General features: G+C 36.9%; 1 protein-coding gene across 2 annotated transcripts; it reads left to right on the top strand.

Moving 5' to 3' along the window:
- Window positions 1-2,560: 2,560 nt before the first annotated feature.
- LOC122005459 (receptor-like protein kinase HERK 1) lies at window positions 2,561-5,933 on the top strand. Of its 2 annotated transcripts, XM_042560493.1 has the most exons (2): window positions 2,561-2,941; window positions 3,775-5,933. In XM_042560493.1, the coding sequence occupies exons 1-2, from the start codon at window positions 2,929-2,931 to the stop codon at window positions 5,766-5,768; spliced, it is 2,007 nt and encodes a 668-aa protein (XP_042416427.1). In that variant the 5' UTR covers window positions 2,561-2,928; the 3' UTR covers window positions 5,769-5,933. The 2 variants fall into 2 exon arrangements, with proteins under 2 accessions (XP_042416427.1, XP_042416426.1); XM_042560492.1 differs by having other exon boundaries at window positions 2,561-5,933.
- The last annotated feature ends 8,228 nt before the right edge of the window (window positions 5,934-14,161 follow it).

Below are 14,161 nucleotides of genomic sequence, written 5' to 3' on the forward strand. Positions count from 1 at the left end.
ACAGATGAAAAGTTGATAGATAGCTCTAGACTTTTTGGATGAACCCAAAGAATATCTGTGATTTCATTAGTGTCTGGATTTGTACGGTAATTATGGAGGTATTCTTTCTTGATTAATTGGTCCAAGACATACTAAATAGAATTTAGGCCGTCATGTTTAACGGATTTATTTGTGAAAATGGCATTGTAAATATTTTTGATCCCTGTAGTATTTGACGGGTCTCTTTCCATCAAAATACTAAAAATTTCACGAGGTGTGGTGTTGTTGGCCATGTCGAATACAGATTCTTTCTCTATTGGTTTTAACCTATTCGGGTACTCATGGTCATTAATATATTCTGCTAATTAATGATTATGAAAACCACAGATAACCCTTAAACCTCACATCACACCATTTGGAGGTATTGGTATACCTCGCAGCTCAAATGTGCATTCACATTTTTTAGTCCAGTACTTTTTAAGGATTGTCCATCAACTAGATATCGTGGCCATTTGTACTTTCCACCTCTTTCACACATAAGATGACACTTTGGTAGCTTGCCACCTTTTAAATTAACAGAATTTTTAATAACCACTACAATACCATTCTTCAGACCAACTGTATTTACCCAATTTATCATATATTCTCTACTTTTAAATATTTATATAAAAAAATATAACAAAGATGTATAAATATGACATTATCCAATCTTAATATAATTTCTCTACTTATAAAATAAATAACGAATATGCATAAAATAATAATAATAACTAACCTGATCTGTGGTAAATTCGACTGTATAATCACGATTGTTATTGGAGATACTCTCTCCACTAGGAACATCATCTCGATTGACCAACTATCTGAAAATAAATTCAAATAGTCATCCATAGTTTTCTTCTATAAATTATAAAAAGTAATGGCTAAGAAGATAACTATGTTTCAAGAAGAGAGAAGGAGAGATTGAGAGGGAGATAGAAGTGGAGGGAGATGTGACTGAAGAGTGATTAAAAATGAAGTGTGAGAGGATGATTTAAAGGGAGAGGTTTTGACATGTGTCAAGAGTTGAAGGGTGGGTAATTTAAGGGGAGGGGAGGTTCTTACATGTGTTAAGAGTTGAAGGGTGGATAAATTAAGGGGAGGAGAGGTTCTGACATGTGTCAAGGGTTGGAGAGGGTAATTTAAAGGGAGAGAGGTGTTTTGACATGTGTCAAGGATTGGAGGATGGATAATTTAAAGAGAGTGAGAAGTTCTGACATGTATCAAAAGTTAGAAGGGGGGTAATTTAAAGGGATGAGAGATTTTGACATGTGTCAAGGATTAGAAGGGGGTAATTTAAAGGGATGAGAGATTTTGACATATGCCAAGGATTGGAAGAGTGGTAATTTAAAGGGAGGAGAGATTCTGACATGTGTCAAGGGTTGAAGGGGATAGTTTAAAGGGAGAGTGGTGTTTTGACATATGTCAAGGATTGGAGGGTGAGTAATTTAAAGGGAGGGGAGGTTCTGACATATGTCAAGCGTTGAAGATGAGTAATTTAAAGAGAGGGGTGTTTTGACATGTGTCAATAGTTAGAGGATGGGTAATTTAAAGAGAGTGAGGGGTTCTGACATGTGTCATATGTCAAGGGTTGGAGGGAGAAATAATTTAAAGGAAGAGAAGATTCTGACATGTGTCAAAATTTGGATGAGGGTAATTTAAATGTCGAATTAGGAAGGTAATTTAAAGGAAAAGAGATTCTGACATATATTAAAAACTATATAACATAAAAAATTGATAAAAAAAAATAATAAATAAAATTGATTAAAAAATAAAACTAAATAAAAAATTTAAAAAAAATAATAAATAAAATTGATTAAAAAATAAAATTTAAAAAAATATAAGTATTGATGAAAAAATAATAAATAAAATTAAATAAAAAATTAAAAAAAAAGAAGAGGGTAAAAATGTCATTTGACAAGGAGAGAGAGAAGGGGGGAGGAGGGTGCTGTGAGATGGGGAGGGGAAGCAATTTGCTTTTTCTAATTATAGGCACTATTTTAAAATTATGAAATAAGGAACAATTTTTTTTTACCTAAAAACTCATTGTTCAATAATTATAAAGAAAAATGATAATGAATATTCTTTTCTCTAGGAAACGAAGAATCGGAAATTGCTTTTTTTTTTTTTTTACAAAATAACTGGTGGATTTACAAAATACTAAAACAAAAATTCAGAGAAAGAGTAATTGATTGGTCCAAGTGTGGATGGATGTAAAGAGACTATCTTAAAGGCTCATCTACTTCCTCTCATTATTAAAGAAGAGAAGAAGGACCCAACCCCAGCTCATTTATAGTACTTCAATGCGTTATTTATTGAGTATCCAAACCTTGATAAATAATTTGGGACAAAAATAATTAAAAACTGTGCCTTTTATTTTAAAATTTAACAAAAATGAGCATCTCTCATTGGATATTCAAATATATTTTTTAGAATTTTTTTTTAATATTTTTAACAATTTAATATTTAAAAAAAAAAATGGAATTTCGCATTTTTCTTCCCCTTCGATATTTGTTTTTTAAGTCTCCAGATTGAAGTCTTCGTTCCATGTTCACCAGCGGAGCTTCAACGTGAGCTCAATTAATGGCCGGAGTTGGTGCATTGGAAAGCTGTCATCTTTGACAATGATAGTATAGTGATGAACAACTTCACCACCTCCTCTTAATCTATTTCTTCAAACGTCAGATTCTGCAGTTTACTTCAATTAATCGCTCCTTTGTCGTCAGCTGCTGAGTCCATCGTACCAGGCAGCAGTTTTGTTGAGCCATTTGCTTTATACCCGTTGAATAAACTGCTATAGTCTTCGCTTGTTTTCTCTCCTCGAGACATTTCCGAGGCCCATCGCAAGCGGTGCAAGGAGCGCAGCGATCAGAGTTGGGATCCTTTGTTGCAGATTTTCCGGTGATCTTGATGAGGTCCAAAGGTGCCGCCTTTCCTCTTTTTCCCCTGTCAAAATCCCTCTTTTCGTGCTTCTCTTAATTAATTTTCATGTTGCTGGGAGTTGTTCCGTGTTTCTGGTCTCAGATTAGGGTGGGTTTCCACTGTTTCTTCGCTTGCGGCGGCGATTTAGGGTTCCTCTACTCCTGGCGTCGGTTTCTTTGTCTTCTTCCTTGTAGATCCTAGTCCAAGATCAGTTTTTTCTCCCCTTTTTTCTGTGTACATCCCCGCAGACCAATGACATTTGAAGATAGATAGATGATGGCGTATTAGAGTTTCCTTGTTGACAGATTCCACCTTTGTTAGCTTTATCTCTGCTAATAGCCATGAAAGGGATTGGAGTGAGTTGCGTCATCTTTCTGCTTATTTCAATCAAATGCATCCATTGCGCATTTACTCCCGCAGATAACTACCTGATCGACTGCGGTTCCTCGACCAATACAACCATCAACAATCGAGTTTTCGTCGCCGATGTTTCCCTTTCTTCAACCTTGACTCCCTCCTCAAACAACCTGGTGACCACCTCCAGCTCGGTGCCTGCCTCCTCCTATGGCGCCGCCCTGTATCAAAATGCCCGGGTCTTCACAGTGACCTCCTCCTACTCCTTCCAAATCAATGCCCATGGCCGACACTTTATTCGCCTGTACTTCTTCCCGTCCATTTACGGAAACTTCAATCTCACTTCCACAACCTTCATTGTGTCTACCCAAGATGCTCTCCTCCTCGACCACTTCCATCCGCAGGCGAATTCTGCAGTGGTCGAGGAGTTCTTGGTGAGCATAACTAGCGATGCGCTTATCCTTACTTTCGTGCCGACAGGAAACAATTCCATTGCCTTTGTGAATGCCATAGAAGTTGTATCTGCTCCTGATACCTTAATTGCAGATACCGCTACCATTGTCAATCCTCCAGGTACGTACCGGGGTTTGTCGGACCAGTTGTTAGAGAAAATTTACAGGGTCAACATGGGCGGGCCGCAGGTTTCCCCAAACACTGATACTCTGTGGAGAAATTGGGACACTGATCAGAAGTTTCTGCTCAACAGCGCGCTTTCGCGATCGGTTAACTTCACAGGAAAAATCAGTTATATGGATGGAACCACTGAAGAGACTGCTCCTGATATAGTGTATTCGACAGCAACCGAATTGGCCGCCTCCAATACTTCAAATGCTCTATTCAATGTGACATGGCAGTTCGATGTGGAAGCTAGCTCGGCCTACCTGATAAGGTTTCATTTCTGTGATATTGTCAGTTTGGCTGCTGGGAACCTCTATTTTAATGTTTATGTCAATTCCTGGGCCGTAGCTAGTAATCTCGATCTCAGTAGCAAGACGTTTGGGCAGTTAGCAACTGCCGTTTATATGGATTATGTTTTGGAGGCTAATGATGCATCAGAGAAGCTCGGCATTAGCATTGGTCCTTCAGTTGTTAATGGTGTTTTGCCGGACGGCATACTCAATGGCCTCGAGATCATGAAGATCAATGGCTCTGGTGGTTCTCCAGTTACATCATCAGCTGGTTCGAAGAAGAATCTCGTCATCATATTGGCTCCGATATTTGGAGTAATTGCTGTAGCTATTGTTGCTGTTGCTCTTTGCTTAGCCGTTAGAAAGAGGAAGCTTACTACAAAACAGTATTCAAAATCTTGGGTGCCTTTCTCCATCAATGGCTTCACATCTCATAGCACAGGAAGTCGGACTTCCAACGGAACTGCTTTTACACTCGGTCTGAATGGAAACTTCGGTTATCGTCTGTCATTCGCCATCCTGCAAGAAGCAACCAACAACTTCGACGAGAATTGGGTGATTGGTGTTGGAGGTTTCGGGAAGGTCTACAAAGGAGAGCTGAGAGATGACACAAAAGTGGCAGTGAAGAGGGGAAATCCGAAATCTCAGCAGGGCATCAATGAGTTCCATACTGAGATTGAGTTGTTGTCGCGGCTGCGCCATCGTCATCTTGTTTCTCTTATCGGATACTGCGACGAGAAGAACGAGATGATTCTTGTGTATGAATACATGGAAAAGGGCACTCTTAAGAGCCATCTCTATGGCTCAGACATGCCTTCTCTTAACTGGCAGCAAAGATTGGAAATTTGCATTGGAGCAGCTAGAGGATTGCACTATCTTCATACTGGGCAAGCCAAAGCCATCATCCATCGCGACGTTAAATCCGCAAATATTCTACTCGACGAGACTCTCTTGGCAAAGGTGGCCGACTTTGGCCTATCGAAGACGGGACCGGAGCTGGATCAGACCCATGTTAGTACTGCAGTAAAAGGAAGTTTCGGATATCTCGACCCCGAGTATTTCCGGAGGCAACAGCTGACTGAGAAATCCGATGTGTATTCATTCGGAGTTGTTTTACTAGAAGTGTTGTGCGCGAGACCGGTCATCGATCCGACACTACCGAGAGAGATGGTGAACTTGGCAGAATGGGGAATGAAGTGGCAAAAGAGGGGAGAGCTGGAGCACATTGTGGATGCTCGGATCGCCGGATCAATTAGGCCTGAATCGTTGAAGAAGTTTGGGGAAACCATCGAGAAATGCCTAGCGGATTCAGGCATCGAGCGCCCCTCCATGGGAGATGTCCTCTGGAACTTGGAGTATGCCCTACAACTTCAAGATGCAGACGCTGGTGGTATCTCTGAAATCAACAGCATCAATAGGATCACTGAGCTTTCGCCGCAACTCCAAAACATCAATGCCTTCGAGAGTGCACCGGCAGGGGAAGCTGCAACCGCGCTGCTCAATGATCTTTCAGACGTTTCCATGAGCAAAGTTTTCTCGCAGTTGATCAAGTCCGAGGGACGGTGATTCGATCGATCTTAGTTTGATGTTAGTGATTGCATTAGGGTTCTTTTTGCTGTCTTGGTTGATGTTCTATTTACGTAAGCAAACTCATCTTTGTAGCTGTAATTATACACTGTTCTCCATCATTTTCAAGCTTGAGTGACATCTCCATCGACAATTCTTTCTTTATTTTTTTTTTGCTTGCTCCCCTTAATTAAGTTCTCATCGTATGAACAACAAATGCTCTCCATAGAGAAGTAGTCGTATGATGGATGAATCGAACTCAGATCCCTGAGAAGAGGCTCTTATAACATTATACCTCCGATGCTCTTATAACATTTAATTTAACTCCTCTTTGCTGAGAAGAGGCATATGCCTTATTAATCACCGAAACCATATAGGATGTAGACAATGTCCATGGCGGTGACCGTCTTCCTCCGGGCATGCTCCATATAGGTCACGACATCACGGATCACATTCCCGAGGAAGATCTTGAGAACACCGCAAGTCTCCTCGTAGATGAGCCAATGTTGTCAAACCTGTTTCATGCATCATTTCGTTTTTCTTAGTGAAACCGTACATTTCGGCACCGACTTATTCGGGTGCACCATTCTAGAGTGCACTAATATAAGTAAAACATCCATAATTATAATCCATACACACAAAAGACACATACTTTTCATACATTTCATTGGCAATAGTATTTAACAACTACTTGTATATTTATATTGTTCATGCATTCCACATGGTAGTAATATTATCCAAGCATTTATAAAAGCTACTAATTATTAAAAGCTCAATATGTAGACAAATGACCTACCAATCATCATCAAGTACAAAAATTGAAGGATCAAAATCTTGTATTGGTGCAATAACATCATCTCCTTCATTATCAATTTCATCATTAAAAATAGGAGCTTCTTCATCATCATCCAAGCTCAATAAAGCAAATGGTGCATCAACCATCTCCCAACTCAAATCTTCTCCATCAAGAATGGCTTGGTTCTTCACTTATCCAATCTTCCAACAAGTCAACATTATCAAGACTAATTGGATCCAAAAAGCTCTTTGTCTTGCTTAAATTCCTATAGTTAAAACAAAGGCATACTAAATAAACCAATTTTAACTATAAATTGACAAATAAAAAGTTAGGATCTCATTTCACCTTTCTGAAAGCTTGAGATTATAACAAACAAATATCAAGTCATTTAGCCTTTTATGCTCAAGTCTATTTCGTTTCTTAGAATGAATGAACTCAAAAACGCTCTAATTTCTTTCGCAGCCAATGACACTACAACATTGGCTAAGAACTCGAATAGCAAACTTTTGAAGCTCCAAAGTATTACCAAATTAACCTCACCATGCAACTAATAAAACATAAAGCCAATTTAAAGTAGTTCATGAAACATGTACAATCTATATAGTTATGTAAGACTAACATAATAAATGAAATATTGCTATTATACTTGGATTTAACTTCTCACGTTGACGAATAACTATAGACAAGCCAAAGTCACTAGTTGAAGCCTTGTACCCTTTAAGTTGTGCGCTAATCTTATCCTGAACATCATCATCAGAAACAAGCCTAGTAAGTGTTGAAAGCAATCCTCCAGCAATCTCATTTTGTTTTGTGAATGATGGATTGAAATAAATTGCAGGATTAAGAAAGCAACCGGTTGCATGCAATGAACTATGAAGTTGTTTATCCCATCTTGGATCAATTACCCTAATGTAAGGGTCATATTGTGTAATTTTATTCCTCAACCTTACTTTAATTACTTCTTTATCTTTTTCCATTGCCACAAATAGATATCCCATTGCTGGTTTCACTTCACTGTCCACCAATCGAAGAACTCGCACCAAATTAAGGTTCGGTAACCTTAATTATATGTTGACATTGCACCCAAAACTCTTTGTCTTGCAAAATAATTGTAGTTATTTCTTTCCCAACACTACCTTTATCATAGTTTGATTCCACCCATTTATCACAAGTGAACATTGGGCAAAGTTCTTTCTTGTATTTAAGCAAACATTGAAGACTTAAAAAGTGAGTTGCAAATCTTGTAATACCAGGACGACATAAATCTCTACCATTAGTGAAATCTTTTCTCATTAAAGATAGAACCCAAGCATGATTATATATGAACTTTGTAATTTTTCTTACTTTCTTAATGGTCTCATCAACTAAAGGAAAATATCTAGCATCTGAAATATTCTCCAACATCAAATCAATACAATGTGCAGCACAAGGTGACCAAAAGAAAGTCTCATACCTTTGTTGTAATGCTTTCCCAGCAGCTTTATAACATGCATCATTATCAGTAATGAACTGAACTATATTTACTACCCCCACCTCATGAACAACTTGATCAAAGATCTCAAGTAAAGTATCTTTGTCCTTCCTAAGGCCTGATGTGTCAATAGATTTTAGGAACATAGTACCTTTTCGATAATACATGAAGAAGTTTATAATTGGCTCTTGCCTTTGATTTGTCCACCCATCAGCCATAATGGAGCATCCATAAAACTTCCATTCTTTCTTAATCCCTGAGAGATAAACATTGACATCATGAACCACCTCCCTCAAAATATTGCACCTCAAATCATGATAAGATGGTTCTTTAAACCCAGGGCCAATTGAAGTGATAGTATCCACCATTGTTAATAATAATTTGATTTTGCTGCATTGAATGGAATATTAGCATCAAACCACCATCTTGCCACAACCATGGTTGCATTAGGAACTGATTCTTTTGTGGCAAGTGCACATCTAATCCCAGGTTGTGCCCCTTGTGTTGTTCTAGGAGGAAAAAACTTTGAAGCTTTGCTTTTGAGTCACTTTGCCAGCTGCTTCTTGCATTTAGGTTAAAACTTCCTCCAAGAGTAGAAGAAAAAATATCCATTATAGGTTCTTCTCGATCATTGACAAATGCACTACTAGAACCTCCAATTTCATTTCTCAATCGCTTCCTTTGCTCTTGTTTTTTATTTAAGCTATTAATTAGTTGCTTCATTTGCCACTTCACATCATCAGAAACTTTCTTACAAGCTTCAACATTTCCTTCTATTCCAGCTAGATGATATTTGAGACATGTAATACCTCCTTTGATTGTTTTGTTGCAAAGGACACACATGATAGTACTACAATGCCCTTCCATTGTTATCCCATATTGCTAGGTTGGATCACTCGATCTTGCATGAATATAACTTATGGATAAAGAACCACTACTTGAAGTATCAGTCATATCTGCATTCATCAAATACATAAACAAGGTTAAAATTTTAATGTCATTTAAGTCATATTTGCATTCATCAAATACATGCAAGATTAAAATTGCAATGTCAAATTAATGCAATCATCTATTATTGTATATCACTACAAGCCAATAATAAATACCTAAAATCATAACTGTAGAACAAAATCAAAAATAGGTGAGACTGGTAGTCACAAAAATCACATGCATTGCTTGAAATTTTATTAGATTTACTTGACCGGGAAACAAAAACAAAGCTATGATAATATTGATACCTTGATAATCAGCCAAAACAGAGAACATCAACTAGAATTTTAGATTCACGATTTGAGAGAACATTAACAAAGAACATCAACCAAAATTTCATCAGCTAAACAAAAACAAAGCTACGTCATGACCCAATGCTCGATTTCAATTTCATGTTCTTCACACAAAATCTGCCCTAATTTTGAACAAACAATGAAGTACTAAGACACGATTTTCATTCTAATTTCGAACAAACATTTAATTGCCAACACAATCGAAGCAACGAAATTCTCATACCTGTGACCGCGTAATCGAGCAGTCGATCTACAAATTCCTGCATAAATTCAAAGCGATTTTAGTATCGATCGAATGAAGATTACCCGGGTGATTCTAACCTAAAGAACACGAGGAGTTGATGGAGACGGATCAGGGGCGAGCGGGATTTTGTAGTGGCATCAGCTTGTGAGTTGCGACACGGATCTACTATGAAGCGGTTGTAAGTCCACACCGTTGGTCGATGTGATAGTGGCAAGGCTCCGAAGAAATAATCTTAAGACATTTTTAATGAATGTTTTTATTTTTCTTACCTTTGCTAAAAACCTGATCATTATGGTCGGATTTTTTCTTTTTAAAACTTTTGGCGGGGTAGAATGTAGGTTTTTAAGGGTTACGTTGGTGGACCCTATATAAAAGATTAATAATTTTTAATATGATTTAATTAATTTTTAATGTTCTTTTTTCAATTGTTCACCTATGTTTTTTACCTTTTTTTCCCTAACCATTGCTTTACCCTTTTTTTTTACCTCTTTTTTTCTAACCGTTGCTTCTGCCAATTTTTTTACATTTTTTTTCTATCAGTTTTTTTAATAAACTTTTTTTCACTGTTGGGTTTATTTTGGATTATATATATCAACCATAAAATTTTCATTTAGCCTACATCTAAGAATCTGTTCATAATTTTTTTAATCCATTTCATCCATTTTCTTTCGAAATGGATCTAAATTATAGTGAAGATTTTAGAAATTATTTTAATTTTGAAAATACAACTTCACAAAGTTCATGCAATCACATACATCCTATAATTTTCTCTAAATTTTCAAAGTTCTCAAAATTTATTGTGTCTTCCGAGTAATGCCTCTCAACCTCCATATTATATATATTCTCCCGAATATTGACAATTTGTGGCAAGCCAATTCGTAATGTCACCCCCTTCTCATGAAATTTCTTCTCCACAACCATCATTCATGCTCTTAGACGAATCAAGAAGGGTTAGCACAGACATATCCGGGACCGACAAAGAATTAGTAACACCATTTGAAGTTCCAGAGTTGAGCAATAAAGGGAGTTTGGGTGTGTGTGTTAGTTAGAGCCCTAGAGTCAATCATTTGATGATTGTATGGACTCATTGTATCATATTCTTGTATATTAATAAAGGCATTTGGATTTTGGTTATTATACTTACTTGTATTGGTGCTAAATAAACTAAGTATAATAATGTCCTTGAGTAGATGGTTCTCACCTATATCAATCGGTTAGTTGAACCGATAGTGAGATGATATAGGGAACACTACTCTTAATCATTCATAGTCGAGTATTAACATTCAGGGACAATGTTAATGCAATAAGACTAGCATGTAGGTCAACTCGATAACTTGATCTCACAAGTCATGGATATAGAGATATCAAGTTGACACATGGGTATATATTAGAGAATGTATACTGAATGACCCGCCATGAGAAAGTATCATGGATCGTTATATGAGTGTCATATACTTTCTCATGTGGCTATTAGTATGACTACTAGTCCTTAGACCTGAAGTCACCATAGATCCCTACATAAGGAGTTATGTACTTTAGTTTCGTCAAACGTCACATGGACTATAAAGGCGATTACTGGTATGTAACAAATTATGCGGAGGGATGTGAGTGATGTAGATGGGATCTATCCCTCCTATATGACGGGAGTGACATCGGTATTCTTGATAGAGTGAGACCACGAAGTGCATGGCCATGCCCAAATGAGTCAATATAGGATATTGAGCTCATTTGATTTAGTGTGTCTACTTGGAGTTCAAGATTTAGATTGATTAGAGGATGACACGGTCTATGCCTCATATTGATCAATCTAGATGTCTAGGATAGAAGGACACTTGTCATATATTGTGAGGAGTCACAATTAGTAGTCACAAGGTGATGTCGGATCTCGATATTCTTGTAACTTGGGTAGTAATGATGTGTTGCTAGATACCGCTCATTACTTATGCTCCTAAATGGGTTTAGGGCATTGCCAATGTTACAAGAACCTATAGGGTCACACACTTAGGACAATTAGATGGAGATTAGGTTCATATGATGAACCAAGAGGATTAGATTCATTTGATGAATCAAATTGGATTAAGAGTAATCCTAATTGGGCTAACTTGAGTTCGACTCAAGTTGATTCATGTGTTCAATGAGTCTAATTTAGATTTTGACTCATTGAATCAATTTAATTAAATGAATTAGATTCATTATATTAAGTTGGCTTGAATCAAATGGTTGGATTCGATCAACCATGGAAGAGATTTGGTCAAGTTTAACTTGATTTGAGAGGAAGATTAAAAGTCAAGTTAGACTTGACTTTATGCCACCTCATTGGTGAGTTGGCATTGAAGTGGACCAATGATGTTACTCCACATCATCATGGGTGCCACCTCATGGAAGTTACAAAGCCATTTTCTTAATAACTTCACATTAATTGCATTTAATGGGGAGTTACACATGAAGATAGTGGCCGACCACATTTTGAATGGGGATGAATTGATTTTTCATTCAAGTGTGCATTATTGTATCTTCTTCCTCTCAAGCTCTCCCTCTCCCTCTCCCTCTCCCTCTCCTCCTTGCTTGGCCGAATCTTACCAAGGTGCTAGCACACCTTTGTGTGAGGTTTTCTCCACCTACGTGTCCGTGTGGATACTTCTAGAGGACCGACGCTTGACGGTCTAGAGATCCGGCAATTCCTTGGACGAGCGGGAACGCGAAAGGGCACGCTTCAAGGTATACTTCTTAACACATAGATCTAGGAGTAGATCTATAAGTTTTGAAACTCGTACTCGTATTGTCTTCGAATTTTTTCCTTGCGCGGATCTACGGCTTTGGGTGATTCGGGGTTTCCGCGACGCGAAAAGCGGTTTTCGCGGCCCGAAAAACCCAACAGTGTGTAGCACTAAACGAGCCAAGTGGTTAATGGACGAAGAGATACACTTTGCAAAGGCATGAATCAATATTAGCACCTATTCAATCAACGGTAAGGATCAAAAGGAACAAACTTTCTGGAAATAAATCGTAGATTATTACAAGTATCAGCCTGATATATTTGTGGAGCGACCTTAGGTGAAGGTAAACTTACATTTATGTAGGCTTCATCCGATGGTGAATGAATTTATAGTAATATACAAGAACTTTTATACATATAGTAAAAGTGGGTGGAGCGACGAGGATGTGCTAATGAGAGCACATAAAATGTGACAAGAAAATCATTGCAACAAGTCCTTCAACTATGAATATGTTTAGTGAATTCTCAGAGATTGTGAGAAATATGTTTCACAGAGAGTTGACCATTGTGCTAACAAACAATCCAAGACCTCATAATTAAGATGACACACATCCTCATTCAATCCGGATGCTCCTATCGATGTAGATGATTGCAAAGTTCATACTCATCCAATGAAGCAAAAGTCAGCGAAACGGAAGGATAAATCTAAAACTAGAGACATTGATGACATATAATTCGATAATAAATGACAAGAAAATGGGAGAATTACAAAGAGAGCGAATTGAGATGCAAAAGAATGAGATGACACTGAAGGAGTATGAAATCTTTATGAAGGATACTAGTATGATGACAAAAGATCAACGTAAGTTACATTCTGAATTTTGTGCAAATATTAAAAAGAAATATGGTATATAGTGGATGTTTTTAAGATTATTTCTATAAAATTTATTATTTTTATCCATATAATTCATTTTTATCTATATTAATGTTATATGTATTGAAATGAATTTTTTAAAACTAGGAGAAATAATTGTCCGTTATAACTAAAAAGCATGTTTAAAAATAGTTGTTAACAAATTTGATGTTGAGTATATTTGATTGAGTATATTTGGACATGCTACCCGTGTGATTAGTAAAAAATTATTTTTATAAATTATTTTTAATAAATTATTATTTACTGTTGTATTTCTTATTTTAAAATTTATAAATTTTAATATTATTTTTTAACAAATTAGATGATATAAAAGTGACTATTACCAAATAATTAAGATTTTTTAAAGATATGTGAATGATTGAGTGTGGAGCTTATAAAAAAAATTATAGGAAGATTTTTTAATACTGAAGAGTAAAGTAAGATATTTTATTTTTCATGTGGCAATGTTAAAAATGAAAAAACCCATTGGAGATACTTGCAATTTTCGCAAACAACAAATTTCGAATATCTAAAATAAATAAGAAAAATCAATAAAAAAATTCCCACAATACCTGAGACAGCAAAATCAAAAAACAAATTAATAAAAAATATATTAAAAAAAAAAGAAAGATGAAAAGATGGCGCGAAGAGAAGAGAACGAGATGATCAGCACTTACAAGTCGAGTCTTGTCGATCTGCCACTGCCTTTCCGCGCCTTCACTTCCTCTGACGCTCTTGTAGCCCCTAAACTACGGAAGGGGATCCTCTGGTCCCCTTGTATATATATCATCTGTTTTTGCATATGCATGTCTCGTCTGTTGCAGCGGAGGCCTTTAATATAATCTAGCTCTGTTTTTAAAGCCTCGTCTTTAAATGCCATCTCTGTTCGAACTGGGTCAATACATAGCCACCTACGTGCTACAGTAGTAGTTTCAGTGCAGTGAATCACCGCTGTGCTACCATTTCTCTC

Source organism: Zingiber officinale, chromosome 7B (genome assembly GCF_018446385.1).
Source record: "Zingiber officinale cultivar Zhangliang chromosome 7B, Zo_v1.1, whole genome shotgun sequence".
Taxonomy (NCBI): Eukaryota; Viridiplantae; Streptophyta; class Magnoliopsida; order Zingiberales; family Zingiberaceae; genus Zingiber; species Zingiber officinale.